The sequence below is a fragment of the Erinaceus europaeus genome, chromosome 12 (assembly GCF_950295315.1).
Source record: "Erinaceus europaeus chromosome 12, mEriEur2.1, whole genome shotgun sequence".
Lineage (NCBI taxonomy): Eukaryota > Metazoa > Chordata > Mammalia > Eulipotyphla > Erinaceidae > Erinaceus > Erinaceus europaeus.
The window spans coordinates 12,691,417-12,706,607 of record NC_080173.1 but is presented as its reverse complement, the minus strand read 5'-3'; the positions used below and the strand labels follow the sequence as shown (position 1 = coordinate 12,706,607).

General features: G+C 47.7%; 1 protein-coding gene across 3 annotated transcripts in view; it reads left to right on the top strand.

Annotated features, from left to right (window-relative positions):
• The first annotated feature begins 606 nt into the window (after positions 1–606).
• The window catches only part of FBF1 (Fas binding factor 1), a 30,523-nt gene continuing 15,938 nt past the window's right edge, over positions 607–15,191 (top strand). The window contains exons 1-13 of one of the 3 annotated variants that reach the window (XM_060202775.1): positions 607–688; positions 3,153–3,180; positions 5,076–5,117; positions 5,961–6,054; positions 8,061–8,141; positions 8,326–8,386; positions 9,508–9,558; positions 10,198–10,315; positions 11,090–11,167; positions 12,081–12,200; positions 12,633–12,771; positions 12,894–13,027; positions 14,368–14,467. In XM_060202775.1, the coding sequence (XP_060058758.1) occupies positions 671–688; positions 3,153–3,180; positions 5,076–5,117; positions 5,961–6,054; positions 8,061–8,141; positions 8,326–8,386; positions 9,508–9,558; positions 10,198–10,315; positions 11,090–11,167; positions 12,081–12,200; positions 12,633–12,771; positions 12,894–13,027; positions 14,368–14,467 (1,064 nt within the window). In that variant the 5' untranslated portion in view covers positions 607–670. The remainder of the gene's footprint in view (positions 689–3,152; positions 3,181–5,075; positions 5,118–5,960; positions 6,055–8,060; positions 8,142–8,325; positions 8,387–9,507; positions 9,559–10,197; positions 10,316–11,089; positions 11,168–12,080; positions 12,201–12,632; positions 12,772–12,893; positions 13,028–14,367; positions 14,468–15,191) is intronic. The other 2 variants (XM_060202774.1, XM_060202773.1) reach the window with 2 other exon arrangements.

Genomic DNA, 15,191 nt, shown 5'->3' with positions numbered 1-15,191 from the left:
TTCTCTCGCCCTCCATCCCGCCCTCTGAAGAGTAAGTTTGGCCCTGGACGCCAGGTTAGGGCAGTCCTCCGGAAGGGCGGTCACGCGAGTCGGGCGGTAGCGCAGCGGGTTACGCCCACGTGGCACAAAGTGCAAGGACCGGCATAAGGATCAGGGTTCCAGCCCCCACTCCCCACCTGCAGGGGAGTCGCTTCACAGGCGGTGAAGCAGGTCTGCAGGTGTCTATCTTGCTCTCCCCCTCTCTGTCTTCCCCTCCTCTCTCCATTTCTCTCTGTCCTAACAACGACGACATCAATAAAAACAATAATAACTACAGCAACAATGAAAAACAACAAGGGCAACAAAAGGGAAAATAAATGAAATATATATATTTTTTAAATTGCAGTCCCAGATACCCACGCTGTCTTACAGAAAAAGTGTGGAGGCAGCTCCTAGCAACGCTAGGGACCACGGGCTGAGACCCGGCCCTATAACGGCTGCGACGGTGCGCCCTGGGAAACGTAGTTCATCCAGCGCCCTCTTGCCACTCTACTCCGGCAGATGAGAGGACTGTGGACTACAACTCCCAGGATGCCTCGCGCCTCGACGATCTCACGGAAGCGGGAGACGTGACCGTACTGTGCGCGCGAGCGGAGACCATCAGCAATGGTTGGGACAGGTCCTAGCGGTTATGCTTCCGACGGGCTTGGCGCGTAACTTGGGAATTTTCAGGGGCTGGGAGGATGCTGGGTTGCTCTCGGGGCCGTTGGGCTAAGGCGGATGTGCGGAGGAGGTGACGCGCTAGGGAGGGGCTCCGGGAGGGCCCTGCAGAGGGGCGGGCGGCGTGGAGTAGGCTGTGCAAAGGCAACCTCGGCCATGCTTCTCTGTGGGCCCGTGGTCTTTACAGACCTCTCGTGGGTATTCTGTAGTCCGCGAGGCTGAAACAGGGCCTCTAGGAGATGCAAAGTTTCCAGACGTGGAGGCAAATGTGTTTGAACTTAAAGACCATGGACGTTGCCATTGCAGAGAAAAACATTCAGAGTGATTCCTTTATGCAACCCCAAGTAAACTTTACATTCTATTGCAATAACAGGACAGACCAACACCAGAGGAATAGAGATGTCTCCTGCCACCTCCTTTCTTCCAAGGCGTGCCCAAGGTCGTTCTGGGCTAGGGAGAGAGGGTTCCTAGTGGGGAAAAGCAGTTCTCTGCCAATGGGATCAGTCGGGCGGTGTGTGAAGGGAGACTTGCACCATTAGGGAAAAGTGACAAGGACTGACCAGAGTTCACATCTGGCGCTGTGGGTTGAATGCTTGTCATAAAAAGTCATGACTGTTGTTGGGAAGGTGTATCGGCCCCAATGCTAGGCATCCACCTCTTTTCTGAAATGGGTACATTTCCTGAATTCTTTTTCTGGGCAAGGGATGAGGGCCACTGTTCATTAAGTTCATAACCTCAAGGCCAGGGAAAGCTAGTTCTGTAAACTGCTCACCCCATATGCATTTTTTAAAAGATATTAATTATTTATTAGTGAGAAACATAGGAGGAGAAAGAACCAGGCTTCATCCTGGTACATGTGCTGCTGGGGATTGAACTCAGGGCCTCATGCTTAAGAGTCCGATGGTTTATCCAGTGCGCCACCTCCTGGACCAGCCTGTATGCATTTTAACTTATGGAAATGGGTCTTGAGTTCATTGGGTAAAATGAGAGAAACCTCAATAGACCTTGAACTCAAACATTGTTAGAGCTACATTATTTTATTTGTTTACTTATTTATGTGTAAGAAGCCTTACATTACAACATTAAAACATGTTTCGGACGTGTGCCATTAGAAATCACCATGGAGAGTGGTCTGTTAGGTGGCACAGTGGATAAGGTGCTGGACTCTCAAGCATGAGAGATCCTGAGTTCAATCCCTGGCAGCACGTGTACCAGAGTGATAATCTGGTTCTTTCTCTCTCCTCCTATTCCTCTCATTAATAAATATTTAATTTAAAAAATCACCATGGATGTATACTGCATTAAGCAACCACTTTAATTTTCTCCACTAGGAGGGATGAGCCTGATGTGTGCAGAATTCAAATAAACTGGACAGTGTGGTGAAGGAACTTCTAGCAGATCCCAGAGCCTTGAGATGGTAGGCAGGATGCAGAGTAAGATGTATAGAAACGTGGCCCCTTGGGGCCGGGTGGTGGTGCACCTGGTTGAGTGCACCTGTTACAGTGAGCAAGGACCTGGGTTCAAGCCCCTGGTCCCCACCTGCAGGGGGGAAGCTTCATAAGTGGTGAAGCAGAGCTGCAGGTGTCTCTCTGTCTCTGTCCCTCTCTATCTTCCCCTCCCCTCTTGATTTCTGGCTGTCTCCAAATAAATAAAGATAATAAAAAAAGAAAGAAAGAAATGTGGCACCCGGGGGCTGGGTGGTGGCACACCTTGTGCGCACATGCTACAATGTGCAAGGACCCCAGTTTAAACCCCTTGCCCTCACTTGCGGGGGGAAAGCTTTGTGAGTGATGAAGCAGTGCTGCAGCTGTCTCTCTTTGTCTCTCCCTCACTATCTCCCCCTTACTCTCGATTTCTGGCTATCTCTACCCATGAAATAAAGATAATAAAAAAAGAAAGAAATGTGCCCCCCCCCACACCACACACACACACACACACACACACACCTCCATCCTCCATCTTGGCTGCCTTGAGTACTTTGTGGACTGCTGACAAGGACCAGGATGTGAGGTCCCTGGAGAATAGTGATGGGAAGGAGCATTGCTATCAAATTTCTTATTAAGCAATGAATAAGCATTTCTTCTGAGCCTCTGAATGTTCAGCTGGAAGCATTTTTTAAGTGTTGCCAGTATTGAATCAGGGACACACAAGAGAAGAAATCATTTGCATTCTGACTGGGAGGGTTTGCATGTGGAATCAGAAATAGAGAGAGATGAGGAACTTCTGCCCACCTGACGGCACCCTCAACAGTGGCATCCACTGCTAGTCTGTGGAGCCTGTTTCCATGCTCTGAATAAGTCCCTTCTAGGAAAGCACAAAGAGCTTCTGTCTGTAAATGCCATTGGTGTGCCTTTTCCTCCGGTGATTTGGCAAAAGGCAAAACAACTCAAGACATTCTCAGTTTCAACACACACTCACTGGTTGGTGTTTTATGACTTGTTTTTCTCATTTAGGCACCAAAAACCAAGAAGGGATTGAAAGGTGAGTAGAGATATGGAAAGAACATTATCCTTAAGCCAGAAATAATTGCCTCCCCTTGGGGGTTCAGAAGGATTATAGAACTGTCTGTCTGAATGTTCTTGGTGTGCATTGCTTATTTCTCCTAATTATTTTTTATTGTTGTTGTTATTGATGTCATTGTTGTTGGATAGGACAGAGAGAAATGGAAAGAGGAAGGGAAGACAGAGAAGGGGAGAGAAAGACAGACACCTGTAGACCTGCTTCACTGCCTGTGAAGTGAATTCCCTACAGGTGGGAAGCTGGGGCTTGAACCGGGATTCTTATGCCGGTCCTTGCACTTTGCGCCACATGCACTTAACCTGCTGCTACCGCCTAGCTCCCCCTCCTTTTTTTGCCTCCAGGGTTATTGCTGGGGCTCAGTGCCTGCACTATGAATCCACTGCTCCTGGAGGCTATTTTTTCCCTTTTGTTGCCCTTGTTGTTTATGGTTGTTGTTGTTACTGCTGTCATTGTTGTTGGACAGGACAGAGAGAAATGGAGAGAGGAGGGGAAGACAGAGAGGGGGAGAGCAAGATAGACACCTGCAGACCTGCTTCACCACCTGTGAAGCGACTCCCTTGCAGGTGGGGAGCCGGGGTCTCAAACCGGGATCCTTCTGCCGGTCCGTGCGCTCTGCACCAAGTGTGCTTATACCCGCTGTGCTACCGCCTGGCCCCCTATTTCTCCTAATTCTACAGGCAACTTTAGTCTTCTGATAACAAATGGCCAAGGAAAAGAGTGTCCAGACTAGTTGGAGGGGGGGGGGGGTTGGAGGAGGGGTGTCAGATAAAAGAGTACAGGAGGTTATTAGTAAAAAAAAAAACAAAAACTTATGACTAGAAATTATAAACATTTTCCCCAAAGAAGCATACTGGCATTTGCTCAAAGTCTGAAAGACTTGTTGGCCTGTGTTGAGTACACTGTGGATTCTCCTAAGTCTTCACCATCATCCTTTAATAAAATTACTTCCTAGGGAGTCGGGCGGCAGTGCAGTGGGTTAAGCACACATGGTGCAAAGCGCAAGGACCGGCTTAAGGATCCCGGTTTGAGCCCCCGGCTCCCCACCTGCAGGGGAGTCACTTCACAAGCAGTGAGTCACTTCATAGTCGGTGAAGCAGGTCTGCAGGTGTCTTTCTCTCTCCCTCTCTGTCTTCCCCTCCTCTCTCCATTTCTCTCTGTCCTATCCAACAACAACATCAATAACTACAACAGTAATAACTACATCAACAATAATAAAAAATGGGCAACAAAAGGGAAAATAAATATAGAATTTAAAAAAAACACTTCCTTTATTTTACTACTATTTTACTGTACTGGGGAATTACTGTAAACCTTGTGCATGCATAATACTGCGATAGCCTCTTGTAACCAATGTCTTCATTTTACTCAGAGAGAGAGAGGATAGGCACCACAGAACCAGCCCACCATCCATGGAGCCCCCCAGTGCTATTCATAGTGCTTCTGTGGAATGTTGGGGTTCGGCCCAGGGCTTTCCATACTAATAAGGCATGAGCTCTGCCAGGCCAGCTATCTCCTGGCTCAAGAGAGCTTTCTTTTCAGTTTCTACCCTGGAGTCTTTCAATAAGGCATGTAATTGCTACCAGGGAGTTAGGAAACATCTGCTGGCCAGAGAAGAGAGAGCTAAGCTTAAAATTCAGATATCTGGAAAGTATGAGTTCCTGGGTTTAGGATTAGAAGGGTCATTCTTTTTTCCTGCTAAAATTATAACGGCTTCTTTTCTGGGCAGTTGGGAGACAGCATAATGTTTATGCAAACAAATCCTCAAACTTGAGGTTCCTGGTTCCCAGGTTCAATCCCCCACACCACCAGAGCAGTGCTCTGGTGAAAACAAACAAACAGCCTCTTTTCTTTTCCAGACTCCATTGACAATGTCCTGGCTGACCTCCTGGGGGATGACAGTAAGTACCTCTCCCCATAAACCTTTGGTTTGAACTTGTTCTTTTAATTTTTTTTTAAATGTTTATTTACTGGGGCTGGGCGGTGGTGCACCCAGTTAAGCGCACATAGTACTAAGCACAAAGGACCTCTGCAAGGATCCGGGTTCAAGCCCCCCAGCTCCCTACCTGCAGAGCGTTGGGGGGGTGTTTCACAAGCAGTGAAACAGGTCTGCAGTTATGGAGTTGGGATCTTCATTGGCCTTTAGGACTGTCATCCTAAGGACCAGGTGATGGTGCACCTGGCTAAGCACTCACATTACAGTGCACGATGATGCAGGTTCAAACCCCTGGTCCCCACCTGCAGGGGGAAAGCTTTGAAAGTGGTGAAGCAGGGCTGCAGGTGTCTCTCTGTCTCTCTCCATCTCCATCTTCCCCACCCCTCTCAATTTCTCTCTGTCTCTATCCAACAATAAATAAATGAGAAAAAAAAAAAAGTAGGGTGGTCCGGGAGGTGGCACAATGGCTAAGGCACTAGACTCTCAAGCATGAGGTCCTGAGTTCAATCCCTCGCAGCACATGTACCAGAGTGATGGCTGGTTCTTTCTCTCCTCCTATCTTCCTCATGAATAAATAAATAAATTCTTTAAAAAAAAAAAAAAAAGGACTGTCATCCTGTTTGGAGGACCCTCTCCCCCCCAGGTCTTGCAAGAGATGACATGGAGACCTGCCCGATGGGCCCTTTCTCTTCCCTGCAGGAGAACCTGGGAGACAGCTTGTTGAAGAATTTGGGATCTTGTTCATCTTGACTCCAGTTTTCTTTTGCCAAATGACATCCTTTCTCTCCCTCTTTTTGTTTTTGTCCAGTGACGCTACCAGAAAAGCCTGTTAAACCAGCTTCACGTGCCAGAGACGCCACAGGTGAAGCGCAAACACTCTCTTCTTCAAGGCCAAGAACAAAGTAAGCTCAGGCGTGGCTTGGGTATCCGCGCCCCACTCAGCCCAGTGCTCTTTTTTTTTTTTTTTTAAATATTTTATTTTATTTATTTATTCCCTTTTGTTGCCCTTGTTGTTTTATTGTTGTAGTTATTATTGTTGATGTCATCGTTGTTGGATAGGACAGAGAGAAATGGAGAGAGGAGGGGAAGACAGAGAGGGGGAGAGAAAGATAGACACCTGCAGACCTGCTTCACCGCCTGTGAAGCGACTCCCCTGCAGGTGGGGAGCCGGGGTTCGAACCGGGATCCTTATGCTGGTCCTTGTGCTTTGCGCCACCTGCGCTTAACCCGCTGCGCTACAGCCCGACTCCCAGCCCAGTGCTCTTGACTCTGCTTTGTAGCCTGCTCAGAGTGCCAGTCATTTCCTCCTTCCTATGGCTCCTGCTCTTTAAAGGAGCCTACAGGGTAGAAAAAGAACTGCAAGTCAGAAGTCTTGACTTCAGTCTTATATATGTTGCTTAGTGTGTGACCCTGGGCAATTCCTAAACATCTCTGTGCTTCAACTTTCTTACTATCCTCATAAGAGGACTAGCCGAGAAATAGTGGTGTTCAGGTAGTGTTTGTTCGAAGAGTTCCCTGGCATTTGAGAGTAGGAAGGAGCTTTGTGAGTTTTCTTTTTTTTGCCTCCAGGGTTATCACCGGGGCTCAGTGCCTGCACTATAAATCCACTGCTCCTGGAGGCTGTTTTCTCCCTTTGTGTTGCCTTTGTTATTTATTATTGTTGCTGTCGTTATTGCTGTGATTGTTGGATAGGACAAAGAGAAATGGAGAGAGGAGGGGAAGACTCAAGAGGGCGAGATTGAGAGAAAGACAGATACCAGCAGACCTGCTTCACCGCTTGTGAAGCAACCCCCCTGATGGTGGGAGCCAGGGGCTCAAACCAGGACCCTTGAGCCGGTCCTTGTGCCTCGCACCACGTGTGCTTAACCCACTGTGCTACTGCCAGGCCCCCGCTTTGTGAGTTTTCTATCCTCCACCTTCATTTTGATTAAATCAGTTCTGTTTCTCTCCTTGTCTATTAACAATATTTTTCAAAATTTTAATGTAATGAAATACATTTATATATAATGTATATACATATATATTGATATAATATGTAATATTTTAATGTATAATGAAGATATATGTATGTACATAATGTATATAAATAAAATACAAATAGTGGTCCAGGAGGTGATCAATGAATAAAGCATTGGATTTTCAAGCATGAGGTCCTGAGTTCGATCCCCGGCAGCACGTGTACCAGAGTGATGTCTGCTCCTTTCTCTCCTTCTGTCTTTCTCATGAATAAGCAAATTAAAAAAAAAAAAAAAGCATAAGTCAGTACTTTCTTTTTACCAGGGCACTGATCAGCTCAGCCTTATGGTAGCACAGGGGATTGAACCTGAGACTTCTGAGCTTCGTTTTTACTTATTTACCTTTCTTTCTTCTCTTCTCTTCTCTTTCTTTTTTTTTTTTTTTTTTTTTTTTTTACCAGAGCACTAGTCAGCTTTGACTTATGGTGTTGTGGGGATTAAACCTGAGATCCTCAGGCATGATATTCTCTTTGCATAACCGTTAACCCTGCAATACATACGTTTTAAATATATATTTATATATTCATTAATGAGAGGAGGTAGGAAGAGAGAAAAAAGACAGACATAGAAAGCCAGAGCACTACTCTGGCATATGCATTATGCAATGCTAGGAATGGAGCCTGGGACCTCATGCTTCTAACTGAGCCCCTGTGCTGCCTGTGGGGCTGCTAGTTTGTTTTTAAGATGGATCTAATGCTTAAACACAACAAAAAGGGGGCCAGAAGGTGGTACACAGCCTGGTAGAACTCACACGTGACCGTGCACAGGACCTAGTTTCAATTTCGAGTTGCCACCTGCTGGGAGATGCTTTGACAAGCAGTAGAGCAGTGCTGCAGTTACGCCTCTTCCTCTCTTCCTTTCTTTACGTCTCTATTTCTTTCTGTTTCTATTAGGAAAGAAAAAGAAAGAGAGGAAGAAAGAAACACAGAGAAAGAGAGAGTACAAGCCCCAACAATAAATGCTGCTGGCAAAAAGTAAACAGACCAAAAAAATCCAGAGTTTGAAATCACTGAATTAGATAGCTATGAAATTCATTGTAGTTCTCCTGGAGAAGAGTCTGTCCGTGTTCATTTGGACTCTCTGAAGCATCTTCCTTTCTCAGAATCCTCTGGTGCCCTGGGGATACAGGTGGGTCCTACCAACCACCTCCCTTTGCAGGTCCCTCCTGGAAGACAATGCCTTCAGCACTGTGGCAGGCCTGGCAGAAGCTGATGCTGAGGTGAGCCTGCCCAGTCATTGTTCCCCACCTTTTTGCCTATCCGAAAAAGAGCAAGATGGATGTTGAGGCAAGGGGCTGCTCACAGGAGTGCTTAGAAGTTCCTTCAGGGGGCCAGGCAGTGGGGTGCAAAGAGCAGCGACCAGTGCAAGGATCCCAGTTCAAGCCTACGGCTCCCCACCTGCAGGAGGGTTGCTTCACAAGTGGTGGAGCAGGTCTGCAGGTGCCTCTCGTTCTCCTTCTCTGTCTTCTCCTCCTCTCTCAATTTCTCTCTGACCTGTCCAACAACAACAATGTTAAAAAGATGGCCTCTAGAAGCAGTGGATTCCTAGGATAGGCACCAAGCCCCAGCAATAACCCTGGAAGCAAAAAAAAAAAAAAAAAAAATTCCTGGAAAGCCCATGCTGTGGTGTGTTTAAGATGCATTTGTGAGAAAAGAAGAAACAGCACCAGTCCGACACATATGGCCCCAGAGATTAAACTCAGGATGCCATGCACCACTTCCCAGACTGTAGCCCGTTTGTTCTTAAGCAAAACAATACTCATGGACTACTGAATAGGCCCCAAACAACATCTTTTGCCTTCTTGTCAGTAAGATGAACTAGAAAGGAACTGTTGGAACTTTGGATGGTTCCTCTTCTAACTAGACTTCCCATGAACTCCATAGCTGTCCAGTCACAGGCATGGGAAGGCCTATGGTGGAAGTGGTCTTTCTACGATTAGATGGATGGAACTGAATGTGGCAATACTCTCTGGGTCTCGCCCCTCTGGACTGGTTTGACTTCAGATAACACCTGAACCCCAAAGGAGAGTGGGACCCTCCTGTTTATGCCCTCTTGGTTAAATTCTTCTTCTGCTCTCATCAAAGCAAGGCATTTAAGGGCTAGAGTCTTTTTTTATTATTAATGTTATAGATTTATTTATTTTACTGAGAAGGAAAAAGGGAAATAGAGCACTCCTCACCTCTGGCTTATGGTGGTGCCTGGTCTTGAACTTGAGGCCTCTGAACCTCAGCCATGAAAGTCTGGCATATTGCCATTGACTTCCCAGCCAGAAGTAGCCTCAAGCACTGTTTGACTTTGACTAACCTGTGTCCTTGCCCTCCTGTGCTCCTGTGGACTTAGGTTTCGGACATTTCCGAGGCAGACCCACACGTTTTGCTCAAGACCATAAAGGTAATGAAGCATTTGACTCAGTTCTGGAGAATTGAGAAGGGTGATGATACTTTGTGTCAAGCCTTCATTTTCCTATTTTCTCCCTTTATAATTGCTTTAACTAGGCATGTATGTATATATGTATGTATGTATGTATGTATGTATGTGAAATAGATGCAGAATATCATTATGTCACATACGATGCCAGGGATCAAACTTAGGACCTCATGCTTGAGAATCCAAATGCTTTATCCCCTGTGCCACCCACCCCCTAGGCCACTTGCCAAATCTTTTTTTTTCTTTTCAGCAGGGGATTGAACCTGGGATCTCAGGGGCTCCAGCATTAACATCTTACTGCATAGCCATTATGCTGTCTCCCTTGCTCCTGCTGAACCTTTTTAAGCAGCTGCTGTCATTCTGGTACCTTGGCAGTGGTTGCTAGCTGGAGCTGTAGGAATACCAGCCCGAGACCACTAGACACGTGATGACTTCATGCGTTGGCCTCGCTTCTGTCCTTGCTTTCTATCGCCGTCACTGATCAGTCCTTCAGCTCTAGTCCCCATTTGTCCCATGGGGTAAATAGAAGTAATTTCACCACATGCAGCTCAGCGTGATGGCGCCTACCACTCACCAGCGTCCTCTCACTTCTCACTTTCTCAGGATCTGGATGACTTGGATGCTGATATCTTAGGTCTACAGAAACCTAATCGGACTTCCAGTAAGAGAACTGCAAAGGGTTCTGGGAAGGAAGAGGTCCTGAGAAGTCCCAAACATCCTGGTATGTTAGCAGCCTATAAGAAAGGGAGAGTGGGAGATAGTGCCTGAGAATATAGGGGGAGTCGGCGGTAGCAAAGCGGGTTAAGTGCACATGGCACAAAGCGCAAGGACCGGCGTAAGGATCCCGGTTCAAGCCTCCACCTGCAGGGGAGTCGCTTCACAAGCAGTGAAGCAGGTCTGCAGGTGTCTATCTTTCTCTCCCCCTCTCTGGCTTCCCCTCCTCTCCATTTCTCTCTGTCTTATCCAACAATGACATCAACAACAATTATAACTACGACAACAATAGAAAACAACAAGGGCAACAAAAAGGGAAAGATAAATATAAATAAATATAAAAAAAGAAGAACAAGAGAATATAGGGATTCAGGGCTGTGGGAGATGCTTAAAAGGAAGCTTACATGTCCTGTGGGTTTTCCTTCCCTGGAATGAGGAGGCCAGGAGGTGTGTGTGTGTGTGTGTGTCGGGGGAGGTGGCCAACTTGAGCTCCCTCCTGAGTCACACATGGTAATTTTCAGAGAAGCCATTTGAGACAAATTAGAATTTTATGGCAAACTGTGTATCCTCCAAACCTGAATTTCTGTTTGAAGTAAGTTAAAAGTAGAAGGAGGTGGGGAATAGTTCCAGACCATTTGTCCCTAAAGGAAATTTATGCAAACTGGAGAGTGGAAGCCATCTATGACTGTGTGCACAGTCCCAGCCCCTCAGTTCCCCAGGGAGAGGTGCTTGCCACTCCATGGCAGGACAGAAGTCCAGACCCTCTCTTTGCTTTCTGCAGGGGACACCAGTTCCATCAAGAAGCCACCGTCCTATCCCAGTAGCTTTGGGCACCAGCACAAGAAGTTTCCCTTTGAAGGTACCGTGGACCTGTCTGTGGTCATGCTTCTGGGACCCTGCAGTGTGGATGCTGGTGTAGCCTTCTCAGCTCTCACTTAGGTTGTTGTTGGGTCAGATGAGGAACAGACAGCTCATGGCCACTGACTTGCTTCCTCAGGAATTCAGGGAAGGGACTAGTTGTATTGTATTGGCTGGGATACTAAAAAACCTGCTTTGTAAAGATTTTGAATTTAGGCATCAAACTGGAGGGTTTTTTTGTTTGTTTTTTTACTGTTTCACCTTGACTTTTCTAATTTATTTGTAAAGTGGAAATATTGGCAAGACTACAGGATAAGAGGGGTACAATTCCACACAGTTCCCACCACCAGAACTCCATATCTCATCCCTCCTTGAAAATTTCCCTTTTCTTCAGTCTAACACTCTCCCAGCTGAGCTATTTTGGTACACTGAAAGCTTCCCTAGTCTTTATCCCTCTGGGAGTAGGGACCTAGGATCATTATGGGGTGCAGAAGGTGGAAGGTCTGGCTTCTGTAATTTCTTCTCTGCTGAACATGGGCATTGGCAGGTCGATCTATACTGCCAGCATGTCTCACTCTTTCCGTAGTGGGGCAGGGGTCTGGAGACGTGGGGCTCCAGGACTCATTGGTGAAGTCATCTGCCCATTTCCAGAAGGCTGTGCAGGCATCAGGTGGGGGCCCAGGGACATACCTGGAGAGCTGGGTGCTCCGCTTGCTCCCTCTCCCTTCGCCCAGCCTGGTCAGTGTCGGAGCCTCCTTGCCACAGGCCCTGTCTGCCAGGTACTGAACTGGCTGTTTACGTACTTAGGCACATAGAAATCTCCACCTGAGTGATCAGTGCTCCCCCCAGATCAGGGCTTGTTTTCCTGAGCAAAGTACAGCAGTCTAACCTGTACTTTCCCTTCCTGCCATGAGACTTGGAAGACCCATTGGCAGGACTCCTCTCTGATGAAGAGGAAGAACTTGGCAAGAAGCTACCTGAGACAAAGACTAAACCAGCTACTGAAAAGAGCTCTACTCCACTTGGGGATCAAGGTAGGGAGGGACAGACTAGTTTATCTTCCTGGGAGCAGATGCTTGGCAGCAGACTGACTGCAGAACCAGACACGCATGCACACACGTACACACGCCTCACTCCCACCCCCACAGGACACAATTCTAAGACCCCGGACCTGGAGCTGACCACTGTGTAGTAACAGAGAGGAGGAGGATATGGGGAGGGAGGCAGGTGCTGTGGGCAGTGCAGACAAGTGCAACACCTGCTGCCTCACTCAAAAGCCGGGGCTGTAGGGGCTGGGAGGTGGCTCAATCTTAGCACACTTTGCATGCATGAGGTCCTGAGCTCAGCACCAGCACCGCCCAGAAATAGTTGCAGAGAAACCCTCCCCTGGCCCCACCAAGCCCATTCAGATATCACAGCTGAAAGCAAGAATGCTGGGGGCATTATGCCCGTGTTCTGTGTTTCAGGTCCCTCTGGTCTTCTGACTCCAGGGGACACCCCCATCCGAAAGAAGGAAGAGACACTATTTGATGATGAGGATGACATCATGGCCACACTGGGGTTTGGAGACAGCCCCACATCAGAGAGGAGGCAGACAGGAGACCAGTAAGGGGAGCCTTCTGAGCAAAGAGACCATGGCCAGCTGCTGTTTCTGGCCTAAGAAAAAGCTAGAGGGGCGTGTGGTATGGGACCCCACACATGGACCTGCCCTGTGTCCTGTCCTGCAGGGAAGGACCCCGCCCCGCTCGCTCCAAGCTGGATGAGCTGCTGGGTAGAGGCACTGCCACCAAGCTCCTGGCCCGCCCAGTCACTGGAGAACGCAGGGAATTCAAACTGGACAAGAAGTACATGAGGCCACAAGGTAAGGATACTTAGGGGGCAAGGGAAGGCAGTGGGGGACCAGCCAGGTTTATACCACAGCCTGCAATAAGAAACGTCACTACGTGGCATACACATCCATACACCCACCAGGATGACGTTTATAACTGAGATGGCATCAGGAAGTAAAAATCCCCATGTTCAGTACTGTCCTCAGTTGTTTGTTTTGCTGAGTCCATGGGCAGTTTCACTCTTCTGGACCCACTTTGTCCTTGAGCGAGAGCGAGAGCGAGAGAGAGAGAGAGAGAGAGAGAGAAGCACCAGAGTTTCCTCCAGCACCATAACACCTCCCATATGGTGCTGAGGCTAAAACCTGGGCTCTGCACACGGCGCAGCACACACCCTGCTCACTGGGCTCTCTCTCTTCCCCCTTTTTTATTTATTATTATTATTATCATTTTATGAGCGAGATAAAGAAAGATACACAAAGAGAGGGAGTCGGATGGTAGCACAGCGGGTTAAGCGCACGTGGTGCAAAGCACAAGGACCGGTGGAAGGATCCCGGTTCGAGCCCCCGGCTCCCCACCTGCAGGGGCGTCACTTCACAGGCGGTGAAGCAGGTCTGTAGGTGTCTATCTTTCTCTCCCCCTCTCTGTCTTCCCCTCCTCTCTCCATTTCTCTCTGTCCTGTCTAACAATGACAACATCAATAACTACAACAATAAAAAACAACAAGGGCAACAAAGAAGGAAAAATAAATAAATATTAAAAAAATTAACAACAACAATAATAATAGCTACAACAACAATAAAAAAACAAGGGGAACAAAAGGGAAAATAAATATTTTTTAAAATATATATATAAAAAAAATTAAAAAAAAAAAAAAAAGATACGCAGAGAGAGTTCCCAGAGCTCTGCTCAGCTCTGGTTTATGATGATGTTGGGGATTGAACCTGGGACCTTTGGTGCCTCAGGCATGAAAGCCTTTTGCATAATCATTATACTGCATACTGTTTCCGCAGCCCTCAGTGAGCTCTCTCTGGCTCAGTGTCACCCTTTCTGGTCTTACTCTGAAGCTGCCATTCAGCTTGTTTTCGACAGAAGAGTTCTGCTACCACATAAGAGTCCCCCTTCTGTGTGTGAGGGAGGGAAGCGGGGGGGAGGGGGGAGCCTCAGACACGTGTACAATTGCACTGCTCTGGGCTGGCTTCATTTTTATTTAATTTCAGAAAGACAAACACCACAGTACTGGAGCTTTCCCCAGTGCCATCGGTGCCCCGTGTGGCATTGGGGCTCTCACTCAGGCCCCACACACAGCAAGGTGTTGCCCTACCCAGTGAGCTGTTGTCTGGCCCATTCCCCGCTCTGACTCCTTAATTCACAGACAAAGAAGATGCATGGGATGATGAGGACTTCACCTTTGGGGCCTATCAGCCCACCTTGGCTTCTTCTGAGGGTCGGCAGTCCCGCCGACAGTCAATCAGGTAAGCGGAACCTGCAGGGAGCTTTTGGCCCGGCCTGGCCCCCACTGACAGACTCTTCTCAGAGCCACGGCATATGAGACACTGGCTCTGTGGGAACTGAAGGAATGAGGAGGTGGCCCAGGCCCCTCCAGTCCAGTCCAAGAAACCGGATCCAGTCATGGTCCAGGGTTCTGCCCTGGCTTCCTGGGGAGGAAAAGGAGACGAGTCCAACTCTGCCTAGAGCCCCAGAGTCAGCTACACTGTCAGTTCATCCCTCTGAGGCGTGCACAGCCCCAAGGGGGCAGGACTCATAACCCTGCTCCCCAAGAATACTTCCTTTGCCTCTGTTGTGGCTGTCTTCTCCCAGTGTGCAACAGCAAAACTAATTAATGAGATTTAATATCTTTATTTTGAGATAAGTTCAAACATACAGAAATAGCGAAATTGCTCAACTGGTGGAACAACCTGCAGAGAAGTTGCACCATGTGCACTTAACCCGCTGCACTACCGCCCAGTCCCCGCACAGAGAAGTTGTAAGAATAGTTTACAGAGCCCCCTTCTACCCACTGCCCAGACTCTGCAGTTGTTGATGATATCTTCCAAGTTGACTTTATCAGTCTCTTTTTTTTAAAAAAAGATTTTTATTTATTTATTAATGAGGAAGATAGGAGGAGAGAGAAGGAACCAGACAGACATCACTCTGGCACATGTGCTGCCGGGGATCGAACTCAGGACCTCATGCTTG